The 24,475-nt window shown below is 53.7% G+C and overlaps 7 protein-coding genes across 7 annotated transcripts; 4 read left to right on the forward strand and 3 right to left on the reverse strand.

The window, feature by feature from the left end:
• Window positions 1-1,068: 1,068 nt before the first annotated feature.
• On the forward strand, window positions 1,069-3,186 carry LRP88_05254 (universal stress protein; the record flags this gene model as incomplete). The annotated part of the gene is made up of 3 exons (XM_083241812.1): window positions 1,069-2,053; window positions 2,106-2,970; window positions 3,021-3,186. The coding sequence occupies 3 exons, from the start codon at window positions 1,069-1,071 to the stop codon at window positions 3,184-3,186; spliced, it is 2,016 nt and encodes a 671-aa protein (XP_083102960.1).
• Window positions 3,187-4,132: 946 nt separating this feature from the next.
• Window positions 4,133-6,068, forward strand: LRP88_05255 (heterokaryon incompatibility protein-domain-containing protein; the record flags this gene model as incomplete). Its single annotated transcript, XM_083241813.1, has 2 exons — window positions 4,133-5,291; window positions 5,353-6,068. 2 exons carry the CDS (start codon window positions 4,133-4,135, stop codon window positions 6,066-6,068), a joined length of 1,875 nt encoding a protein of 624 aa, XP_083102961.1.
• A 1,477-nt stretch (window positions 6,069-7,545) lies between these two features.
• LRP88_05256 (uncharacterized protein) lies at window positions 7,546-9,831 on the forward strand (the record flags this gene model as incomplete). Its single annotated transcript, XM_083241814.1, has 4 exons — window positions 7,546-7,967; window positions 8,020-8,504; window positions 8,583-9,003; window positions 9,060-9,831. The coding sequence occupies 4 exons, from the start codon at window positions 7,546-7,548 to the stop codon at window positions 9,829-9,831; spliced, it is 2,100 nt and encodes a 699-aa protein (XP_083102962.1).
• Window positions 9,832-10,783: 952 nt separating this feature from the next.
• LRP88_05257 (polyadenylate-binding protein) lies at window positions 10,784-13,105 on the reverse strand (the record flags this gene model as incomplete). The annotated part of the gene is made up of 2 exons (XM_083241815.1): window positions 10,784-10,910; window positions 10,962-13,105. 2 exons carry the CDS (start codon window positions 13,103-13,105, stop codon window positions 10,784-10,786), a joined length of 2,271 nt encoding a protein of 756 aa, XP_083102963.1.
• A 2,294-nt stretch (window positions 13,106-15,399) lies between these two features.
• On the forward strand, window positions 15,400-18,954 carry LRP88_05258 (ubiquitin-ubiquitin ligase HUL5; the record flags this gene model as incomplete). The annotated part of the gene is made up of 4 exons (XM_083241816.1): window positions 15,400-15,899; window positions 15,960-16,015; window positions 16,081-16,088; window positions 16,186-18,954. 4 exons carry the CDS (start codon window positions 15,400-15,402, stop codon window positions 18,952-18,954), a joined length of 3,333 nt encoding a protein of 1,110 aa, XP_083102964.1.
• Window positions 18,955-19,378: 424 nt separating this feature from the next.
• LRP88_05259 (glycoside hydrolase family 125 protein) lies at window positions 19,379-21,082 on the reverse strand (the record flags this gene model as incomplete). Its single annotated transcript, XM_083241817.1, has 4 exons — window positions 19,379-19,472; window positions 19,525-19,850; window positions 19,905-20,720; window positions 20,774-21,082. 4 exons carry the CDS (start codon window positions 21,080-21,082, stop codon window positions 19,379-19,381), a joined length of 1,545 nt encoding a protein of 514 aa, XP_083102965.1.
• Window positions 21,083-21,818: 736 nt separating this feature from the next.
• Window positions 21,819-22,347, reverse strand: LRP88_05260 (uncharacterized protein; the record flags this gene model as incomplete). Its single annotated transcript, XM_083241818.1, has 2 exons — window positions 21,819-21,979; window positions 22,044-22,347. 2 exons carry the CDS (start codon window positions 22,345-22,347, stop codon window positions 21,819-21,821), a joined length of 465 nt encoding a protein of 154 aa, XP_083102966.1.
• Window positions 22,348-24,475: the final 2,128 nt, after the last annotated feature.

Genomic DNA, 24,475 nt, shown 5'->3' on the forward strand with positions numbered 1-24,475 from the left:
ACTCCGCAAAGTAATGACGGTGTGCCACTCCAAAACACCTTAACCGATGCTTACGCGCATCATTACCGTAAAGAGCAATCCCAGCTCCTGAGGAGAAGGGCGAGTCAAGGCCAGAAAGACGGGCTTGAGTTCCATTCCCATCATCAACCAAGTGCCTGCCCCTCCTTCCCCACTGCCACTGACTGCACTCCGCTCCATTCTCCGCTCGCAGCCCGTAACTCGGTCAGTCCAGCGCCAGCGCCAGTGTCACCTCCCACACTTCCCTCCCTGTGCGTGTGGGTGCTTTTAGGCGGTTTGGGCGGCCACAGCCACCGGACAGCCTTTCCAGTCGCTCTTGCCTCAAACCGTTCTCGACTCCACGTCCGTCCAACTTACCTACGCAGCACGTCTCGTCTCTGCATTCTTTCCCCGGAACCTGGATCCCTCCACGCCAACTCTCTCCTCTTCATCTTCTTCATCTGTCACCCAGGCAAGCAAGTCAGTAGTCAGTCACACGATCTTCTCGCCACGTCAACCCGGCTATTTCTCTTTCAGCTCTGGTTTTTTCCTCTCCCCCATCGCTCGATCCCCCCGCGACCTTGCTGAATCCGAGAAAGGGAAACCCTACCTCCCACCTCCACCAACCGGGCTACTTCACCGAGTCGCTCTACGTACGGCCCCCGAAACCCGACATTATCTTTCACCGCGTCCCAATATCTACTTTGACCGAGAATTGTCAACGCTGTTGAGCTGCTGCAGCATGTTTTGAAAGGCGCCAGGCCACGCGAATCGTCCATCTCTCTCAGCCACCGCGCAATGCTCTCTTGGCCTACATCAACACCCCAGCGCTCCTTGCACAAATTCCCCCGCTAAACGGTCGCGGTGTGTGCGCATTCCCAAATCTTTTCGGTACAGCTTTCGTAGCCTCTCTTTGTTGCTACACGTCTGGTTTCTGTCGTCAATCGATACTACGATTCGGCCTTTTTGTGCTTGCGCATCTACCCCCAACTTCAACAATCTACTAGGCCAGTTTTAACCCAACTGTGGTACTACCTACCAACCGCCATCATGTCGCGGAACCAACAGCCCATGAGCATAGAAGCCATGCTCGACATGGAGCGGCAGGAGGTTCTTGCGCTGCTCGGAAATCCGCAACCGTCTCAGACTTCTCAAGACCGAATGCGATCCGCTTCTCCTTATGCTACCCCGCGATCGCCCGTTCGAAGCATGCTGGATATCGATGAGCAGCCTGCTCCGAGCTCTCCTCGCCAAGCCGTGCGAAGTATGCTTGACACCACATCCCCTCCCCCACCCAAGATTCGAAGTATGCTGGATCTGGACACTCCTCCATCCGGCCCCTCAAAGCTTCCCGGCACCAGCACAACTCCAAGCTCCCCCGTTTCTAAACATGCCAGCCTCGCACCCAGCACCGTTGGACACACTCGCAGCTTCAGTGATGCCGCATCGAATCCCATCGAGTTTGGGCCTCGAGCAGCTGGAGGGCGTAATGATCCTGTCTCTGGATACCAATTTTCCGACATCATTACACGCAACACGGGTCAGCAGCTTCCCAAGAGAAACACGCAAGGGACTTCCCTCGGGGACACACTCCGTGGCGTCGATCGTGAACACAGGCGCTCCCTTGGAGGCGCCATCGGCGGCCACAAATCCATGTCCCCTCACAACCGCCTAGGTTCGAGGTCGAGGTCGCCCGGCACAGTACTTGCTCCAGGCACAGCTATGCTTGATGATGGCCAGATCTTTAATCTCAACAACGCCTATCGCCGGTTGACAGACGCAAACCTGGCGAGCTCGGGGGGCACTCTGTCTACTCTCCCACTGCGTACTCAAGATGATGGCCAGAGCGGCAGATTAGTCAAGGATTACTTGGGTCCTGATGGTGAACACCTGGAATCTAGTGAAGACGACGACACGTTTTCCTCTGACGACGAGGACCGAGGTCGTAAGAAGGCCCCTCGGACACTCAACCCCGATGCTAAGGGCGAGACCAGTGAGGGTTCCTCTGGTGATGGTCGAAAATCTCAGAGCCTTCTTGCTGCTGCTGATGAAGAGAGTACGTCTGCAAGCTCACTCTATACTCGGATGGGTGCTAACATCATAACTAGGAACCAAGGTTGCTTCAGGGAAGTCATATACGTATCGCTCCCTGCTGTCAGAGCCAGAGATCAAGGTCACCAGTCCGTTTGGCGACAACGTGAAGAGTACTAGCAGGGCTGCTGTGCACCCCAACACGAGCTACAACACGGGAACAGTATCAACAGCCGCTTCAATTATTGACTCTGACGAGGAGGCTGACAGAGACGACATCAAAACGGCCCAGAACCTCACCGTATCTATGTCTACTATAATCTCGACGCCAGAGTCCCATCGTGCGATTCGCATGATTTACCGTGGAGAGTACCAAAAGATTGTCCAGCAAGCAGAGGATGAGCATCATCGGCTCAGAAAGTACCTGGTGGCTACAGATATGAGCGACGAATCCACACATGCGCTCGAGTGGGCAATTGGCACGGTACTACGAGATGGCGACACGCTCATGGCCATCTATTGCGTTGATGAGGAGCAGGGCATTGGCGATGCAAACCAAGTGCCGGATGATCCAAAGGCCATGAAGGAGCAGGCGGCTGCTATCAACACCGTCGCCAACAGCAAGACGCCGGCCCCGGCAATGACAGCAGTGCCGGAATTTGTGCGAGCATCTATTCGAGACTCGAAGAATAACACGCCCAACACCTCCCCTGCGCCATCGAGCCGAGGAGAGCGCAGCAGAGCAGAGGAAGAACGGCGCCGAGCAGTCAAGGATATCTCTGACAGGGTCGTCAAACTGCTACGAAAGACGAGCCTTCAGGTGCGGGTCATTGTGGAGGTGCTGCATTGCAAGAACCCAAAGCATCTGATTACCGAGGTGATCGACCTTGTCAGCCCGACATTGGTCGTGATAGGAAGCCGAGGAAGAAGTGCGCTCAAGGGGTAAGTGGCTCTCATGCTGACAAGATATGCGCATAGCTAACAATGGGCAGTGTCATTCTGGGATCATTCTCCAACTACCTAGTAACCAAGAGCTCGGTTCCTGTCATGGTGGCGAGGAAGCGGCTCCGTAAGCAGGGCAAGTACAGAGGCGTGAAGCAGGTCAATATTCTCAGCAACCCTGCAGCGAAAAGTCTATCAAATGCTAGGATCGATTAGAGGGCCTGTTTCAATGGGCCATGAGCCAGCGGAGTTCTCAGGTTGAGGCAACAGATCGGGGATAGACGGGATGATGCACATGCATGATAGGACAGGTGTTGTGCGAGCTGTGGTTCTCTTTTCAGCATTATTCGAGCTGCACTTCAACGGGCTTTGGCTTGGAGTACGATTCTTTTTGGTTGAGGATGAAAGGGCTTGATATTGGGTCAGTTGGTGGTTGAGTGGATGAGTCTCTGGGTAGCGTGGTCACTCACTAGAATTCAACGAACGGATGGAGTTTTTTTTTTTTGTATGGATGGATGGACAGACGACTAGGTACTAGGTATTACGACTATGACTATGACAACGACTATGGCTTTGGCTTTGGCTACTAGTACTGTGTATGTATACGTGTATGCAGGTGCAACATGGCGGGGACCAGGGCACGTTGGTTGTTTCAAGTTTAATGCCGTGGCGGCTTGATTTGATAGTGAGGGATGAGTGAGATGGATGGCATCAAGAGCTACGACTGCATGGCGCTGGATTCGCCTGTCTCAGGTTGCATCACGTGCCTCGTTTCTCGGACGCACGTCTACCTTATTTCAACGACGCTTATGACTTGCGATGGGGTTCATGGACGGAAGGATTTGTGAGTGAGACTGGATGAATAGGGATAGAGAGTGACCTGTACTGTTACAGTAGAGGCCACATTGCTGCGGGCAGGGTTTTGCCACAGGGCGTCTGAGGCGTCTCATTGGTCCCCGTCCCCGTCTCCCAGGCTCAAGGCCTATTGCGGTCACGGCTACGGCCACGGCCAGGCCTGACTCGCTTGCGGCTTTGACCTCGCCTCGCCTGGACCACCGCGAGGCTGAAACCGAGACCATGAAACTGCACCCTCACGACGACAACTGCCTGCATCTCCTGGGCCTCATGCGATTGATCAATCTGTCCTCTTCGAGTCGCCAGCATGAGACTCCTCAATACCAGGACCTTGCAGCTTGAGACGTTTGGCGCCAGCCCTGAAAAGTACGCCATCCTGTCGCATACGTGGGGTAGCGACGAGGTGCTGTTCGACGACATCCAGAGCCAGGCGCGCATGAACGAGATTCGCCAGAAGAATGGCCAAGGATACCGCAAGATCTCTCAGGCCTGCGAGAAGGCTCTCGACCGCGGCTATGACCACATCTGGATCGACACATGCTGCATCGACAAGTCCAGCAGCGCTGAGCTCTCAGAGGCCCTCAACTCCATGTTTCGCTGGTACAAGGAGGCTTCAATGTGCTTTGCCTACCTCTCGGACGTTTCTCCTCAGCCCTCGGGGGTGGTCGCGTCCCTCAAACAGAGCCGCTGGTTCACACGCGGCTGGACACTCCAGGAGCTGCTGGTCCCAGACGAAGTTGAGTTTGTCGACCAGAACTGGTCGCCCCTTGGCGAGAGACATTCTCTGGCCGCGACAATCAGCGAGATCACAGGAATCGAGGAGTCATTTCTATTACAGCCGGACCCAAAGAAGGATCGCAAAATAACGACACTACTGCAGCGCGAAAACGTGGCCACAAGGATGGGCTGGATGGCGCATAGGGAGACGACCAGACCCGAGGACATGGCGTATTCACTGATGGGCATTTTTGGCATAAACATGCCTATTCTGTATGGAGAAGGCAACAAGGCTTTTCTCCGGCTGCAGGAAGAGGTGCTGAAGAAGTCGGGCGACCAGTCCATCCTGGTGTGGAGGTGGCCCCTGTCGCAGAAGCCCGAGGAGACGCTGCACCGGATGCACTTTTTGGCAGATAGCCCGGCCAACTTCAACCTCCGCACGTACGCAGGACAGGAGGACTCGGAGCGCTTTGGAATAAGACTGACGGATCAAGGGCTCGTGCTGCGCATCTGGAAGTGCCCGTGCAAGGTGACGCGATGGAACTGGAACAAGAAGGAGCTCAGAGACGTCGGTGAACGGTGGTTAGCCGTCCTCGACTGCAGTTTATCGCCTGATACGCTGTCGCGGCCGGCCATTGTGCTGCGTGAGAGCCCTTTCGCTGAAAACGTCTATCGGAGAGACCCCATGAGTGTCATCATGGTGATAGAGCACGACCGTAAAAAGTCGGGGTATCTAGATACAGGAGATTGTAGGCAGCTGCCCCAGATGCGTCCCCGGTTAATGATGGCGAGACTGACTCTTTTCGGCAGTAATACATTCCATAGAGTACAAGCCCGAGTTCAAGATGGAGACGATTCTACTCGAGTCAGAGTCAGCAGAGCCAGAGCTTCGCCTTAGAGGGAGCTTCCCGTTCAAGGTCAACCTGATGCTCAAGGACCGTGAGCTCAAGCAACGAGCGGCGTACACGGGGTCCCAACGATACGTGGTGTCCGGAGAGTTGGCAGAGAAGCCAACACAGAATCCCATTTACGGAGTCTTGTTCTTTGGTGATGATGACACTGGCACGGAGCTGGTGGTGTGGTGGGGCTTGATAGAGGAGGGGACGGCCATGTACCACGTACACAACCGGGTCAACGGGCCCCGACTCTGGAGCAACAGCATCCCCGTGTGCTTTGCGCAGTCGTGGAAGAACCTCACGGGCTCGGAGGAGTTTGACGCAAGCCTGGCCGAGTCGCTGGCGGTCAACATGCTGTGCGAGGAGTTCCCGCTGCCGTGGTCAGGGACGGAGCGGCCGTCGGTGGTGGAGGTGGAGGACGGGTTGAACCTGCAGAGCGCGCTCAACGACAGCAAACCCATGGCGGCGGAGACGGTCATCGAGCTGTTTACGCAGTGCGCGCAGCCCGTGATAGAGTGCATCGGCTGGGGCATGCGGTTGAAGGCGTCGATGCGGAGCGTCGAGTTCCTGGGGCGGATGTGCTGCGAGATGGACATTGAGGAGAAGAATCCAAACGTCGAGGTGATGTGATGTGGTGTGGATGTGATGCTGGCATTACACGGAGTTGGGGGTGTTGTTTGCCTACCTATTTTAGACGACTTGATTTCTGGATATCATGTTGCTTGTCGTTTTTTGTATATGCATGGGAGGGAGGGTGTGGCAAGCATGAGATGGGATGTCTTGGATGAAGGAGGTGGGAGTCACATATGGCTGTTTGAAAAGCCGAGCGAAAAATATTAATCATGTAGCGATTCAATGTATCAAAGCCGAAGCCCCAGGCTAAATCGACTACAGAAAGAAGTCGCGATATTATATAAGTTCTTGCAATCATTGTTATCTGTTGCAGAATGCACTGATGTTTGGATGAATGAATGAATGCTGGGACGGGGCGAGCCGGCTCGGGTCCGGGAGAGCCCCACCTTTTTCCACGGAGGGGCAAGACAGCCAATCCCAGACATGCCCCGCCACCGCTTGGGAGGCGACGCCAGCGTATCAACGGTCGATAAGAGCACGACGAGAGAACAACAAAAAACAATAACGAGAGACACGGTTCGCGGCGGGTGCTGCCTAAAAATATAAAAAGCGCATACTTTTCGTGGAATCTTCGCGCGTCCATCGCGGTATTCACCATGACCATTTCCCGTGGTGAATCACACACATCCCGCCCCCCATTCTGAGACCCCCTCCCCCTCATCCTCCATGACAACGAACTGTAAACAAATGCAGCTCATGTGACCAAGAGATGCCTTGCGCGTCAGGCCACTCCCACTCAAAAGACGTGTCGCGTAAAGTGGTCCCCTCTGAAATTGGTTTAGCGCGGGGTCGCTGAAACGGTCTCGTTCTGCACGGTTGGCGGGGCATGATTGGCCGTGACGCAGTGGTAGCAAGGACCCCAACCTCTTTGATTTCGTGGGCAAGTGCGTGCTGCTGTTGTTGTTGCTGCTAGGGAAGGAGGGAGGGAGGGACGGGAGGAGGTTTATCGGCTGTTGAGAAAAGCCGGGCGATGAATGAGTGAGCATTTTCGTCTTGGTATGTTTCATCTTCTTCCCTCCTCTTTCCTTTCTCGATCTTTCCCTCCCTCCTCTTTTTCCATCTTGAGCTGCCGGTCGAGTTGACGGGTCTCTACTTGCATCTGCCTTGCTTGACCTACTTCCCCGACCTACCGACCTAGGTACCTACTCGAGCGGGCTTCGCATCGCATTGTAATCTTACATGTCTATGCAAGCCCTGCCCGCGCCCAGCCTACCTCTCTACTCTAGCCCAGCAACAGACCTCCATCCAATCCATTCCGTCCCATCATCCATCCAACCTTGCATTGCATAGTTGCCAACCTTCTTTCTAAGCCTCTATTTGTTCTCTACCTCTTCAACTATTACCCCAAAATCAGTCAATCAACCCCAAAAGCACAAGAGTCTACTTGATCAGAAACGTTGATCTTGCCTGAGAAAGAAGAGCATCACTTCTGAGCACACAATCAAATCAATCAATCAACCCATCCATCATCTCCATGACTCCATTCCTGACGGTAAACAACAACGTCTCGCTCGTCAGCATCACCATCGCCCCCAGCACATACTTCATCACCGTCTTTCTACTCCTCATCTGTGCCATCATCTACATCCCCCGCCTCGTCGCCTTTCGCTTCCCCAACCTTGGCATCCCCTTGCCGTCGTTGTCGTCGCTGGTTCAGCCTCTGTTTGCCGAGCCTCCGAGCAACACTCTGCAGACAGTCGGAGGCGAGAAGCCTCTACCGGAACCCCCCTTTGCGAGGAGCCAGCTTGTGCTCGAGGATCAGCAGCAGCTTGTCATCTCTGGTCAGGATATAGTCCTCGCCCAGCGCCGTCACCAGCTTCAGCAGCAGCTCCAGCTGCAACAAGAGCAGAACCTCCTTCTGGAGAAGCAACGACAGAAACAGATTCAGGAGATAGAGTACCACCGTCGCCGTGAGTCACGCCGTCCCCGCGACGACGACTCGCCCAAGCGCAGCAGCCATGACGGATCACCTAGAAAATCTCGACGCATCACTACGGGACTTCGATCTCCCAGCAAGCACACTGTCGCCCCGCCACTCAGTCCTCCGCAGCGAGGCGGCGACGGAAGAGGACCTCGAGGATTCGGAGGTCGCGTCCGCCGGTGGATACTCACCTCCAGCGTGGCGGAGACTCGGCAACGGAGACCGGAGTAGCGGCTTCTGGAGGGGGCCTCATGATTTCCTCGCCGCCGGTATGCAGCGTGGCGGTCTGAGCACTCTGAGAGAAAGTTCTCCAGAGTTTGACGATGATAGTGAGGATGAGATGGTCCTAGAGAGGGCCATCAGGACAAAGTTGCCCAAGGGAAGTCAGAGCCCGGACAAGGGCCGGAGCCCAAGTCCTGAGAGGCACGAGGATAGAACGATTCAGATCAAGGTCGAAGATAGAGCAACTCCAGCAAGGGAGCTGGCTCTACAACACTCACCGCCGGATAATTGTGAGTGGGCATGGCAACCTCAGCTCTTACCACCTCTCTGACATGGAATAGACATTCGCTTCGCCGTCCGCGCTGAAGTACAACACCGCACTGAGCCTATCGAGGCTGCCATCGACTTCATCCGTGATCGCTACAAGACCTTGACACGGACATGGTCCACCACCTTCACCACTGTCCTCATCGCCTTCTTCTCTCTCTCCCTTTTCAAGTCTCTGCTCCAGCCCGCCTCACCGCGGCCTGTGGGCGATCTCGTCAAAGTTGCAGGGCTCGCCCGCTCCTTTGAGCCTCTAATCTACTACTCAGAGCACGCCGTATCCCAGGTTCATGATCTACAAGCTACGAGTGTTGCTGTCTGGGATCTTGGCGAGAGCGTGCGCACAAGCGACATGCGCGATGCCAACAGCATTGTGTCTGACTTGGATGCTCTCAGTGAGACCATGAAGACGCTGGCCATTGAAATGACCAAGTTTTTCGCTAGAGTCGATGGTGATATCGATGGGTAAGTTGTTGCAAACATGTACAAGCCCTCAACACCACAATCTCACCCCTTGTTAGCATCCTCAACGTTATGGACTGGGCAAAGATGCACCTCAACCGCCTCAACTCGTCTCCCTCCCCTTCAACTCTCTCCTCCGCCTACGACAACATCCACAACATCCTCTCCCAAGCCCGCGTCCTCGAAGACGCTGCCGGCTCACCGACACCGCTCGGCCGCCTCACCACACACATCTTCGGCCTCTCCAACCCGCAGCGAGAGCAACGCATGGTACAGCTCCTCTTCACCGAGTTCATCGCCGTTCTCGAGGACTCGATTCAGGCCGAACTGCAACATAGCGTGACCCTCTTCGCCCTGTTCGAGGCCGTCGACTTTCACTTCCTTAACCTCGCCCGCACCGTCGTACGCGAGTCGTCAGCCCAGGAGGAGCTTCATGCCGACATGCTCTCCAGCCTCTGGACACGCCTTCTGGGCACTCGCGCTGCTGAGCTCCGCAAGTTTGAGCAGAACCGTCAGTTGTTGCGCAATGTCCGCGAGAAGACGGTCCGCAACAAGGGCATCCTCGTCGAGCACAACGGCAAACTCCTGACCCTCAAGGCCTCCCTCGAGACCCTCCGCAGCAAGCTCGTGTCTCCTCTCGTCCGCGGCGTCAATTCGACCACCCTCACGCTCGAGGACCAGATCCAAGGCCTAAGCGACGTGAGTGAGTACCTAGGCGAGGTCAGGAAGCAGCAGAAGGGCAAGGTCATGGAGACGCTCTTTGGCAGCGTTCCTGGCAAGAAGTACATGATTGAAGAAAGGCCCGATACAGTCGTGGTAAATACCTTGTAAGGTGTGGTGCATTGTGTGGATTGGAGTACAACAACATTGGTTGGCGAATTGGTTTATTGCATGCAATCAGGATAGGGTCACCACCGGTCAGGCAGGCAGGACAAGGTCATTTGCTTACTGCTGGTCAAGCGAGGTCGGTTGGAAACGAAACAGTTTCATGTTCACACTGGAATAGGCGTTTGGTTGCACTATTGGAGTAGGTAGGTACACATTCTCCTTGGTGTTTGTATGCATGCATGTACATGAATATTTACAGTCAGGAGTAGCCTAGTCTATGAATACATTATAGTTAAGCAGTTGTCTGTCATCTTTGAAATCAGGAATAAGAACTCGTGAACATATCCATCGTTGCTCCTTATTATATGTCAACTCAGAGCACATTCCAAGTACAGCTTGTCAACCTCTACTCATCAGTCACATCAGTCACATCACATCACACCACATCACATCATATCATATCGTATTCACATCCTCGAAGAGTAACAAGACATTTCTTTCATTAGAAACCCTATCCGCATAAAACCTCTGCGTTGATCATGCCTGCAAACGAGCACCATCGGTGGGGGGTATAGGTCAACAGGCAGAGTATCAGAAAACCGTCAACGCCGTCCTGGTGGGTTCTCCCGACAGAGCGCCGCCGCCTTTGCCGTGCCATGCCATGAGCAAGCAAGCAATCGGCAGTTCGCCTCGAGAGCCAGCCACCTCAGAGTCCCCAAACTTTTGAGTTTCCCTTCCTGAGAAGAAATAGCAACCAAGTCTATCTGTACATAATGCGCCCCCTCAAATTGGGTAACACAAGGTCGTAAAGCATGTTGTTTGTTGCCTGATCGTTCATAAATTGCCTTGTCCAGGCATACGTCGTTCCAGTTGAGGGGGTTGCCCAGTCAGATAACCATGACAAAGGAAATGATAGAAGCCAGAGGCGTCGGTGAGAAGGTAGGTAGGTTCAGGCTTAAGCCTTGGTCTCCTCCTCCTTCTTGGCCTCACCGCCCTCGGCGCCGCCCTGGGCCTTGACGTACTCGTCGTAGACGGCGAGAGCCTCGTCGACCTTGGCCTTCAGCGAAGCGTCATCCTCAATACTATCATCTGTTAGTAACGTGTGTAAAAATCTCAAGAATGGCTTGACTTACAGGTTGACAAGCTCCGAGTTGTCCATCTCCAGGAGCATACCGGTGATCTTGCCGGCGAGTTCGGAGTTGATGGCCTGGATCTTGGGGAAGATCAGCTCACCCAGAATCTGCTTCTGCTGAGCGGGTTGAGCGGCCTGAAGCTGCTGCTGGAGCACGCTGGCGGGGTTGGCGCCCTCGGCACCACGGCCAGCCTGAGCCTGGGGACCGTTTCCGTTGCGGCCAGCGTTGGGTCCACCACGACCAGCACCCTGCTGGCGGTTGTTGGGAGGGAAGCCAGGCATGGCACCGCCCATAGGAGGAGCGCCAGGCATACCCTGAGGGCCACCACGGCCACCCTGAGGAGCACCGCGGCCACCAGAGAGAGCGGCCTGCTGAGCCTGCTGCATGGCAGCCATGAACTGAGGAGTACCGGGCTGACCGTACTGAGGAGGGAACTGGCCGGGCATGCCGTACATGTTGGGGGGGATCTGCTGAGGAACACCTCCGCGACCGCCCTGCTGAGGGTAGCCGGGGAACTGACCGGGACGGCCGCCCTGGACACCGGGCATTCCCATGCCGGGCTGGGGGAAGGGCATGCCGCGGCCACCCTGGGGGATGAATCCGGGCTGTTGGCCAGGAGCAAAGTAGACAGGGGGCTGCATGTACTGCTGGGGCATGCCAGCGGCGGCGGCGGCCTGCTGCATGCGAAGCTGGTTGCGAGCCTGGATACTAGCCTCAAGCTGGCTCTTGCGAACATCCTTGCGCTGGGCCAGAGCGACGTAGAGGGGCTTGTTGCTGACCATGCGCTGGTTCATCTCGGCGACAGCCTTGGTGGCATCGTCGGGGTTGCTGAAGCAGACGAAACCGAAGCCCTTGCTCTTACCGAGCTTCTTGTCAGACTTCTTCTCAGACTTTTTCTCAGCGCCCTCCTCACCCTCCTTGGTCTCCTCCTTGTTGTTCTCCTTGTCCTTGTCCTCCTGCTCCTCCTTCTTCTCCTCGGCGGGCTTCTCCTCCTCATTCTCGACAGGAGTGTCGCGCATCACCTTGGCCGAGGTGATGGGGCCGAACTCGGAGAACATCTGACGGAGCTTATCGTCGTCGACATCATCATCGAGGTTCTTGATGTACAGGTTGACACCCTGGTACTTGTTGGCCTTCTCCAGGCGAGCAGCCTCATAAGACTTGCGCAGTTCCTCCTCGCGCTCGTGCTTCTTCTGGGCGCGGCCAACGTACAGGTCCTGGCCACGGAAGTCCTTGCCGTTGAGCTCATCAACAGCCTTGGCGGCGCTCTCGTGGGTGGTGAAGTTGACGAAGCCGAAACCGCGGCTCTTGCCCTCCTGATCACGGGCCAGAGAAGAGGAAGTAACGTCACCGTACTTCTCGAACAGCTGTCGGAAGTCATCCTCGGTGGCCTCCTGGCTGATGTTCTTGACGTAGACGTTGGTGAAGTTGGCCTTCATCTCCTCGAACTTGCTCTGGCGGTCCTTCTTGGGAATGTGGTGGCCGACATAAACCTTCTTCTCGTTGAGGAGCATACCGTTGACGTGCTTGATAGCCTGAGCAGCAGCCTCATCGGTCTCGTAGTGAACGAAACCGTAGCCCTTGGAGTTACCGTTCTCGTCCTGGGCGACCTTGCAGCTCAGAATGTTGCCAAAGGCGGCAAAGGTGTCGTGAAGAGCCTTGTTGTCAATAGCGACATCGAGGTTCTTGATGAACACGTTACCCTGGCCAGTCTTGCGCAGAGCAGGGTCGCGCTGAGACCACATGATTCGGCAGGGTCGGCCCTTGATGATGGTGTAGTTGAGCTCCTCGAGAGCCTTCTCGCCGTCAGCAGTCGAGTTGTAGTTGACGTAGGCATAGCCGAGAGAGCGGCGGGTGACAGCATCACGGCAGACACGGATGGAGGCGACAGCACCGATCTGAGAGAAGAGCTCGAAGAGCATGGCCTCGGTGACGGCGGGGTCGAGCTCGCCGACGTACAGAGAGGCCGAGTTCTGGGGGTGGGGAGCAGCCGAGCTGGGAGTAGGAGCGGCGGCATCGTCGGCGGCGCCAGCGACAGCAGTGTCGATGGCAGGGGCCTTGGCATCACCGCTGCCGTTGAGGGAGGTGTTGCTGAGGTCGTTGGCAAGCTGATCAACAGCGCCGGGAGCAGCGTTGGAGGCCATTGTTGAAGTCGGGATCTGAGGTTTGGTATGAACCTGCAATGCGCAGCAGAGTCAGCGACGGGTGAAGCACCAGAGAGGAGCGAATGGAGTAGAGAGGGGAAACAGGAAAAAAATGAAGAAAAAGTTGACGAGCAGGAGGGGGAGGGGGAATGAGGGTCCAAACGCACCTGTTTAAAGAGCCGACAGCGGATCAAGTTCGCGTGGTACTCGACGTAAGCGAACAAAGGGACGGGGCAACGAACAAAGCGATGCGACCGCGACAAATGTCTGAGGATTTGAGCAGCAGGGAGAGGCCAACTCAAAAGGATGATGTCGTCGGGGAGGAGAGTCACTCGGGCGGTGTCGCGAGAGACAAAGAGAGTGAGAGAGAGAGATGAGGGGTGGGTTTGGTGGTGGGTTGTGTTTTTTGGGGGTTTTTTCAAGTTTTTTTTTGTGTTTTTTTTCCAGGTGGAAATGAAGTGAGCAGAAACAGAGAACTAGTACGAAGACCGTACCTCTGGACTGACTCGACTTTATGGGTTTTGGGGGTTGAGTTTGATAAGGTTGGTGTTGCGGTTGAGGAGGAGGGAAGAGGGAGAAATTTCGTCGATGGTGATGGATATTTTTTTGTTCGTACCTACCGCCGTCGCACGCCGCACTGCCAAAACCTAAGGCTAAGGTAATATGTACGTACTAATTTGGCCTTGCTGTGAAGCGCGGTGCGGTTGGAGGAAGGTGGGTGGAGGGGGAGGATTGGTGGAGTGAACCTGCCACCCAACGCCGCCTGTCTCCCCTCTCTGGGTGCCAACCTTCCAGACTCGCACCTGCCAGAAGGGTGGTAGCGGTATTTACCCGCTGATCCTGATAAACGGCGTGGTAGTGAGACGGGCCATCACTAACACATTTCGCCTAGCGGCGTCGTGATTTGGCGTTAGGAGGCGGGGGCACGTGCCCTACTCGCACCATCTCGCCAGTGGCCAAGGTACATGCGGCGCCTCCGGTGGAAGAGGGCAAATCGACGTTGAAATTTTCTGTCAAGCACACCTCTCAGCGACCACGCCATGCTGCATTGAAGCTAATAAACGGGCCCATGCTGTTTTTTTGTCGGTTCGCCTCGACTCAAACAGGCAGAACGGTGCGAGGAAAACAAGGACGACGGAAACGTTGGGTTTGCGATTGCGACGCTCGCCTTTGCAGTTGCGCTTGCGCTTGCACCGTGTCTCATCAAAGGGATGACAACTGTACAAAGGGAAGGGGACTCTTGGCTCATCTGTCTGTCTTGTCTCATCTCTGCTGGGGCCCCGAAAGAAAAAGCAACGTCGCATGTGACGAAGGCACTTAGAAGAGTGCCATGGGTGCTTAGTATCTTCACCGCTATGTCCACCGCCAAAGATACTTGGTGCTTCAGTCGGAGTATTCAAGCCCCCAACAACTGTGCTCGACTGTTCGGGATGGCGATCCTTTGCTACAGTGTTGAATGGCACAGTTCCAGACCAATCATGGCTTTTCTCGCGGTTTCGCGCATTAACTAGGGGATAGTCAAGGAGTTATCGGCAGTTCATGAGTCGCATGACAAAGGACATGGGCTTTCTTAATCCTTCAAGCGAGTATCCGTATCCGTACTTCGTACTGTTGCTGGGTAAACTTGAATAGCTGCATTCCAGTTGACTACAAAGCCAAACATTGGACGAGGTTAGAGATTATCACAAAATAAAAGCGAGGCCGTTAACCGTTTTGTAAACTTGGACGGATATCGGTGAATTGGTTACAGTACAATATCCAATGCTGGACGGACGTTGGGCGACATTGACCAATGGGTGGGCCTTATCGTACTCGCTCTCTCAACCACCTGTCAGAGCATGGCTTGAAACCAAAGAAAGCAAGTAAATTCTACTTGAAGGACATCGCTTTTGCTAAATTAGCACTTAAAATCGTCCTGGTTGGCGCAACCAGGTGGTCTGTTTCCTGGCCTGTCCCGTCCGCATTTGCGTTCTGCGCAGCTGCTCATGTTCGCGCAAGGTCCATGTTCCGCCCCTGGTTCTAGGCTGCTCTGCTTATCTTATCAGGGAGCTAGCCCCCCCAGGATGGTGACCTCACCTCTCCAATTCCCCACTGCCATCTCCAAACGCCGAAGACGGCACGCACCCGTCGCTGACTGAGCCTAGAAGCTGAATCTTCTAGAAGGAGCATCACGATCGTATCGATACGCCCGACGACAGCGGTTGATCATGTTTCGCTCGCACGACTGACTCTGATACCTCTACAACCGAAACTCATCATCGTCCCGCCCCCTCCTCGTGCCGCTCGCCGCAGCCATGTTTTCCACGTTCACGGGCAATTCGAGACGCCCTCGAAACGTCAACCTCAGCGGTTCCGCGGGCAACCCCTTTGCCAACACTTCATGGAGCCCATCCGCCGTTTCCAACGCCAGCAAGACAGTCTCGAATGCACAGGCCGAACGCGAGAAACGACAAGCTGAGCGCCAAAAGATCAAGTCGGCCGTAAAGATCCAGCGGGTCTGGAGGGGTCACAGAACAAGGGCAGCGTTGCGTGAATCTCAGCGAGCTGCATTTGATAAACTCTACGCCTCAGATGCTGCTGGCAGCCCTGAAGACAGACTTCCTCGGGCTTTTCCTCTACTCCTCCTCATTTTCTCACCACGACGAGATGACGACATTCGACGAGCAGTCCGTTATGCACGTGATACCGAATCTGTCCCTCTTGAAGCGATTGTCCCGTCCAGAACCCATCCAGCACGCCTAGAACAACTTGTTCGACTTCTTGTTGAGGCGCTAGATACGTCCGTTTCGGCAGGGTATGTGCACAGCAGCTGGGGCTTGGCATCATGTGAAAGCTATCTAACCACGTCATACAGGCAGTTAGCTGAAGATGCACAGCTTCTTGGCAAACTCGCGATGCGAATAATAGCCAGTTCCCCGAACCTGGTTCTTCCCTCGGTCGATAGATACTACATGGTGATCGCGAAATTGTGTCAGGCCCAACAGTTGCCTGGCCAGTGGCCAGATATTGTGCTACAAGCTCTATCTGCACCACTAGGAGTTGATTCCGCAAGTGGTATGTTGCACCAGGTTATCATGAAGGAATGCAATACTAACTTATTTGGAGGAGCTTCGAGGGTCTACCATGCATACGCCTTTTCTTTCCTCACGAGCAGCAACCTCTACTTTTTCGAGACCAACATTGCTGTCTTATCCAAGAATATCTCTCTCCCCGATTTATCAAGAGCGATAATAGAAGGACAGCCTTCTGTGTCTAATGCCCAAAATTCGGAGGATGCTCTCCTCTGGCAGTTGGCTCACTTCATCGACTTGGGCCGATCCAGCACCAATACCACCACGGGCTCTGCAATTCTAGAAACTCTGTACACTCAGCTGGCTGCTCTTTCTTCCGCTATCAGCGTTCGATTGTCAACAAAATCGCCAAATGAAGGGTCAGGTGATGAAGACGCCGCAGATGAGCATCTCGTACTGGATCCGTATATCGCGACCAAGTTGACATCTTTGGTGGAAAGCAATGGCATCTCGCAGACACTACGGGACTTTTCTGTCAACCTGGCAGGATCTTCACATCACGAGTTTCAGGGTGTAAGCCTCTTGGCAGGTTACATATTAACCCTGCTTCAATGCTTTCCGGCCAGCAGCGACGACATTCGAATGCGTCTGTTTCTCGAGGAGATTCCTACACCCTCTGGTGATGTCCCAACAGTCAAGTTTCTGTGGGGTATCATGAGGAAGACTTCAGTGTTCAATAAACTAATGACAGGATCAGAACAGCCTATCGACGTGCTACGCAGGTATTTGGGCGTGACGCCGAGTACATCAGGCGCCTCGAGCAGCTCAGCCGAGGAGCAGGATTGGCGGATTATTCTTTTGTTCCTTGAGCTGTATATCTTTATCCTGCGACTAAGCGACGATGAAGACTTCTTCAGTGGGATCTATCCACAGCTTTTGCAGAGCAACTCATCGACATCTCGAATTCGATCCTGCAGCTTGTCACTGGAAGACGTCAGGCTGCTTACCATGTTCCTCAAAAACACAGCCTTCACCCTTCATTACAAAGCCCAGGAACTCTCCAAGTCTCGAGAAGCACTCGAAGCAGCTGCCAAGTCTCGCGTGAACTCGTACTTGGGCGCCTCGATTTCTCCGCCAGTGCAAAATGTCACCGCACTTTCTTCACTAAAAGGCCCAGCAAGATTGGGTCTGGACAGTCTACGAAGCATCGTCACTGTAGCGATGAAGATGCTTTACGAGAGAGACTCCAGAAAGCAATTCCTGCCAACGAACCATTGGCTCATGACGGACAAACTTGACAAGGAAGACTTTATCAGTGCCGTAATTGCAGAAGAGAAACGACAGAACGAGGAAGACTCTGGAGACAGCGAGGATGAGGAAGAGGAGGATCCCCTCAGAGTCTTTTCCACATTCGGCGGCCAGAGTCTTTCACGGCGTGTAAGACTCGAACAACTGAAAGCCCAGCAAACCCGGGCGATGAGGGAGCGGCGGTTGGCAGAGATGGGACCTAAACTGGAGATTCTCAAACACATGCCGTTTGTAGTGCCCTTCGAAACTCGAGTCATGATATTCCGTCAGTTCATTCAACTCGATCGAGGCCATCGGGAAGGCAATATGCCTCGGCACTTCAACCCGTTCAACAAGCACCACGCCCAAATCCGACGAAAGAGACTCTTCGAAGATGCGTACAAGCAGTTCTACGAGCTTGGCGAGGGTTTCAAAGACCCAATACAGATCACCTTTGTAGACCAGTTCGGTACTGCTGAGGCCGGCATAGATGGAGGTGGCGTCACCAAGGAGTTTCTTATCAGCGTCACATCGGAGGCTTTTGGCAATCACGAAGGGGCCGGCATGTTTGCCTCGAACGAGAAGGGGCTATTGTTCCCCGACCCTACCGCCATGGACGTTCTCCGAGAGTCGTTGCGGGAAAGTGGACTATCCGAAGAGGATCCCGAGTTCAGAGAGTTCGTGACAAGTCAACTGAGACGGTTCGAGTTTCTGGGCAGAATTGTGGGCAAATGCATGTACGAGGGTATTCTGGTCGACCTGGCCTTTGCCGGCTTCTTTCTTCTCAAGTGGGCATCGACTGGCCCCAACGACGAGAACAACTACAAAGGCAGCGTAAACGACCTTCGAGACATGGACGAGGACCTGTACAACGGAATGTTGCGTCTCAAGAACTACTCGGGAGACATCTCGGAGCTGGGTATCGACTTTACCATCGAAGACCAGGTCTCTCAACCAGGCCAACCTGTCAAGACCATCACCAAGAAGCTGATTGCCAACGGTGATCAGGTACATGTTACCAACGACAACCGACTACTGTACATTTCGTACGTTGCCCGACATCGTCTGGTGGTACAGCCCTCTCTGCAGACAGCAGCTTTCCTCCGTGGACTTAGAGGCATCATCCGCCCTTCGTGGCTCTCCATGTTCAACCAATCTGAGTTGCAGCGCCTCGTCGGCGGTGACTCGTCCGAGATTGATATCGATGATCTCCGCCGCAACACTGTCTACAGCGGTCTGTACGAGATTGGTGATGATGGTCAAGAGCACGACACGATCAAGCTGTTCTGGAAGGTGATGCGCGGGTTCACAGACTCACAACGCCGCAGCGTGCTCAAGTACGTCAGCTCGACGCCGAGAGCGCCGCTGCTGGGCTTTTCACAGCTGAATCCCAAGTTCAGCATCCGCGACGGCGGGACAGATGAGGACAGACTTCCGAGCACGAGCACTTGCGTCAACCTCCTGAAGCTGCCGAGATACAAGACCGAGGCGGTGCTTCGGGAGAAGCTGCTTTATGCTGTTACATCGGGGGCTGGTTTTGATCTCAGTTAGTTATCATGATGCGATTACTTTTGGGGATATAGGTAGTTATGGATTGGCAGAATGATTTGCATTAGCGACTGGAATGTACATGGATGGGAGTGAATGAATTCAGGACCGAGCATCTTAGAATACATAGGAATGGAAGTAATTTCCGCAATTATCTGTGTTGATAACTTTTCACTGTATATATAGCTATTAAATCAAGTGTGAGCAATAGAACCAGAGTGAGAGTATACAACATCAAGGCCCTACTTAAGTTATTCCATTACTTCAATTCATATCAGACCAGGAGAAACTGTCCGAGAGAAGTGAGCAGAGCCAGAAACAAGAAAATAGGCATCATATCGGATATTGTCACATGAATAGACTGCACTTTGGCATTAGAAATAATCATTAATTCGGCCGTATATATATATATATGGTGTAAGTCGTGTTATAACTCCTGGTAGTTCCTAGCTACCAGCATCGGTTTCCGCCTCCAGAGATCCAAAATCATCTGTCCAAACAGCCCATTCGCCCATGAGAACCTATTCACAAATGTTAGCTCAGCAGTAACCAATAGCATCTCAACAAGCTCACCATGATCTCGTCCACTGGTTCTCATCGTAGCTGTTGACCGTCTCGTGGATTAGGCCGAGCCCAGCCGTCGAGTTCATCAACTGCCAGATGCCATTGACAATCTCGTCGTCGTCGTCGCTCGTCATGAGCTGGACGATGAGACCCATTGGCCACGCCATGCCCGGGCCGAGATGTGGTCCGCCTGTGGCGTTGAGGATAGGACCCCTTGCGTAGTATGGGTTGGATGAGCTGAGGACAAAGGCGCGTGTGTTGTTGTAGAGGTGTGGTGAGGCGGGCTTGTAGCCAATATGTGGAATACTCAGCAGGGAGGGCAAGTTTGCATCGTCCTGAGTACCGGTCAGCATATCTTCTACTAGTTTGGGATTGTATGTGTGATATACCATGAGGTTATAAGATCCAAAGCCGTCCACCTCATAGGCATACATCTCACCAAACTTGGGGTGCTTCACAATGCCATACTCGTTAATGCCAGCCTCGATCCCTCCAGCAAGCTCCTCCATCTGCTGAGCCACATCCTGATCCAGGGGCGACATGATCTTTGCGCATGAAGCGAGGTACCGCGCAAACATCATGTTGGCGGGGATAAAGTATTGATATATGCACGCGTCGTCTGACGGCCGGAAGAAGCTGCGTACAAGACCGATGTGGCCCTTGACGGGTGCGCCGCGGCCGTGGTTGGACACGGTCTCAGAGGCGCTATCCGAGTTGCGTAGCCACTTGTAGACTGAGTCCTGAACTCTGCCATCCTTGTCGTAGGTGCCCTCTTGCATGTGCTCAGCGACTTTAAGCAGCTTCTTGACAGCCTCTACCCAACCAAACTTTCCAAAGAACGCCCCATCATCCGTCTTTTCGTAGTAGTCCCATGACATCTGTAGGAAGGCAGCAAGCGAGTCAAGCTCATACTTGCACTCAAACACAACCTCCCCATCATACTTGGGGTTGACGGTGTCGCGGGCTTCGAGCGATCGCTTCGCGCGGCGGAGCTTGGCCTCGGGCGGAGGGTGAAAGGCGTTGCAGAAGGGCGCTTTGCGAATGTACCTGGCCTGGAGGTTGATTGCGCCGCGGAAGAGGGAGGCGATGTCGTTCTCGTCCTTGGGGGGCTTGGCAGGGGAGAGGATGGACTTGTAGGACTGGAGCTGGTTGGCGCTGTCGCGGAGCCACATGGCATTGATATCGCCGGTCGTGATGAAAGCCAGCTATTCATAATGTCAGCATATTCAAGAAAAGACTAATTGATATAGCGACTAACCTCCTCGTCCGGGTTATCAGCCGCGACACCCCGCCATTTAATCGTAGTATCGACTGTGTTAGGCCACGTATTCTGGAACAGGTGAAAGAGATCGGGGTCGGTGATGAGCTCCGTCATCTCCTCGTAGATGAGGTGCTCAACGGCGGGAACAGAGTAGGTCCGACACTCCTGACTCGGACGCTGAAAGGGAAAATGAAAGCGGCCCCCAGACGAGGGCTCATGGCCTTGACGGGCGTACTGCTCATAGTTGGGACATCCGGCCGAGACGGCTACGGCGGCCAGCAGCAGAAGAGAGACGGGTCTGGGCATGGCGACAATGGAGTCGTCATCTGCTGACGGTCAATTATTACCCCGGAAGCATTGTGAGATGGATGTTTCTGCTGAGTGAAGCCAGCGAAAGGGGAAAAGCATGGATCTCAGATCCATGATGGGCGATTTGGGGATGTGAGTTGTGGCCAATAGCGGCTCCTGACCCCTGGCACTTAATCTGGGGAAAACGGAAGCCGGGTCTCGTATTGGGGGCTTGAGCCAAGACCCTCAGGGGCAGATCTGCCAGATTCTTCTTTGCAGCAACATTACAGTTCGTCTGTGATTTCTTGCTCTTGATGGCTTCCCTGGTGTTTCGTATGTTACGGCAATTCAGTCTTGTAACCACGCCACACCATCTAAACAGCAAGAACTATTCCACCTTTTAACCCCAATACGAGTAATTCTCTTTTCACTACTGGGGTAAAGAAGGTTAATGCAGAGAAGCTCAACTTCGGCACGTCCCTCGGGATATTTTTAGGTCATCTCCGACAGCCCTATGGAATTGCCTTTTCTAGCCACATCTTGGAGATCAACATTACCCAGGGGAGACTAGATAGCCCAGAAGTTCAACGGTTAGGTCTCGAATAGATCAAATTAGCGAGGGTCCAAGTCCGTGACCAATCCCGTGTTAGTGCTGCAAGACATCAAAAGGGTATTATTATCAAGGCCGTCTATAGTCTATCTCTCTATGCCGTCCACGTCTATGTCTATCGTTCATCGTCGTTCTGTACATCTTTTACTCTGGCGCGAATTTTTCTAACCATCCATCATCGAAGGAAAAGTTGTCAAGATTGATCGAGTCGGGAACGGCCGGTTCGACAACGCCTGAGCTGACGACGGTCGAATTGGCAACACTCGAGTTGATGATGGTCGAGTCAACAACGGTCGAGTTGCATACTAAACAAAAGTCAGCACTTGATCACAGTCGATTCAAGTTGGCAGGACCAGATGAATATCATACCTGGCGCCGCGAACTGATATCTGACTGCCTGGAAGTCGGTCCAGGGAGCTCCGCTCTCGGCCAGTTCCTTGAGGGTCCGTTGAATCCCTGGTAGGCCCATGTTGACACATACCACGACGCCTGCCAAGCTTTGGGCGCATAGGTTGATATGGGGTATGGCATCGTGTGAGAGGATGACGCAGGGGTGTACGGACACTTCGATGTACGGGTAACCGATATGGGTCAGGCACATCCTCGGCAGGGCCTCGTTGATCAGCCTCACACAGTCCCCGATAATGTCGGTGCCGTTGTTGATTGGGTTCATTCTGGATGAGACGGTAGAAGTTGGCTGGACGATGGGGGGTTGCTGGGATGAGGGCGAGTGACCTAGTCGTGGTGTCCAACTTGGGGATGTCCAATGAGAGATGTATCTGGTTGGTTTAATATCTAGCAGATAGATTTATACTACTGAAATTGTCACATTCATTGGAGCACACATGTGAATTGGTATATCTTATTCACGCGGAATCCTTCAGGCAAACCATTGGTGTTCAGTGATTCACATGACAACAGTGATTGCCTTGCCTGTGGCTAATTAGACCCTGACGATTATTGTGAATTTGGGACGGATTTGGGTGCCATAGTCCTAGAGCATGGTCCTTCATCTGGTAGATGTTGAGGGTTGGTGAATATTCACCAGTCAAGCTTCAGAGTCAGTTGATACACAATGCCGGGGTATGAAGCGAGCTTTGACCATATGTCTTGTGTCCACGCAAGGACATGGATCAGTATCTGGGTATGACGTTGGCCCCTGGCATTTACTTTGGTGTGTAGGGTAGCTGGTTGTCAATTTCCTCTGTCATTTTTGGAGGTGTGTAATCACGCCCACGGTGATGTATACGATGTGATAGATAAATAGTTAAATGTGCATGAATACTGGTCGATACTCGGCCATTTCTTCTGTGATGATATGCCTCAGAAGCGTTGTTGATGTGGTGTGAAGGCTACATATCACTCACACCTCCAACCCCAAATCAACCAGCTGGAGACTTGACTAACACGAGGTTTGATATCTCGCAGATGCAAGACCACATCACTCGATAACCCAAGTCACCACCATAAGCCCGAATTCTTCAAATTTCCCTCACCCGTGGATTCTATCATGCACAAATGTCGAAGTGGCTCGACGATACATACGACATCTAAGAGACGGTGAGAACCGCGGCTGCCCGTGGCTATCCGGCCTTGACTTATACAGCTTGGTCCGTTGTGATACTGTGCTGCAAGACAATAATTAGCAGCAGAGGACAAGTTGTATAGGTAATATCCCAGTAATTCAAAAGCTTCATGTTACAGATTTGGGATTTTGAGGTCGCGAATAGCTGTCAATCGTATCGGTTAGTGAATCCCGACCAGGATCTCGCACCACATCAAGCCACTCCTCAAAGCACAGATCTCCCACACCCTCACGGATCAAACCACCTGCCAGGGACGCGCAGAATCGGCCAGCCCCTCCCGGTCGCTGTCACCATCACCGCACACGTTGTGGCATGCAGATCCAAGAAGCCGTGGCTTTTTATTTCTTTGACGTTTTTGCTGTTTAACCGTAGCAAGGCATTGCAAGGCAAGTGACGGCGAAATAGGCTATTTGGGCCGAAGCAATGCGCCGGTAGCCAAAGCCGCGGTGAGAAGCCGGAAGAAGCCGAGTCTGAGCATCGGCCAAAGAGGACAAGGATCCCGAGGGGGAGAGCTTGGGGGGTATAGTATTGACGTAAGTACTAGAGCATCATCCTGGTCGATGGAATATTGAATTGACAATTTCGTGCTTTATTGTCACAAAGAGAGCAGAAACTCCAAGAGAAATGCATCGTCTTGCACCAAGTGAAGCCTCATGTTAGGCGTCTCGAGAGATGCGCCCAAGCACGTGCCTCAATGGATGATGACATTTCCACATGCTAGCGGTTCAACCTTACCCCAGATTGAAACGTGAAAGTCAACGTCCACCCCCATTCTTACAATCAAGTACCTGGCCAATACCTGGCCTCTACCTCCCTCCGGAGCCGAGCTCTAGCTCGTCACCCGGTGCCGCTGGAGCCTATGGCATGTCCATCTGCGTCCTCGGTTCCGGTCTCTTGTAGGTCCTAACCTCGTCCCTCTTCGGCTATGAAATCCCGAGCGCCGACGAGGACGCCCTCAGATGCAAGAATCCCTCGTCTCCTGCCCCAGGGATGGGGATAATTCTGAGCAAGCGGATAAATATCTTGCCTGAACAGGAAAATCCCGCTGGGACCCTGTTCTTTGTACAGTAGAGCGTTGAAGAGAGACTCCCGTCGTGACCAAGTGACGCAACTCACCCAAGACTCGAGCGAGTCCCCCTCGTCCCCTCTGCTAACCAGACACCCACCGACGAACCAATTGCCAGTCACTTAATGGTCAATTCCCACCAGCGTCAG

The sequence above is a fragment of the Fusarium phalaenopsidis genome, assembly GCF_050370095.1.
Source record: "Fusarium phalaenopsidis strain FUZ10S chromosome Unknown contig_32292, whole genome shotgun sequence".
Lineage (NCBI taxonomy): Eukaryota > Fungi > Ascomycota > Sordariomycetes > Hypocreales > Nectriaceae > Fusarium > Fusarium phalaenopsidis.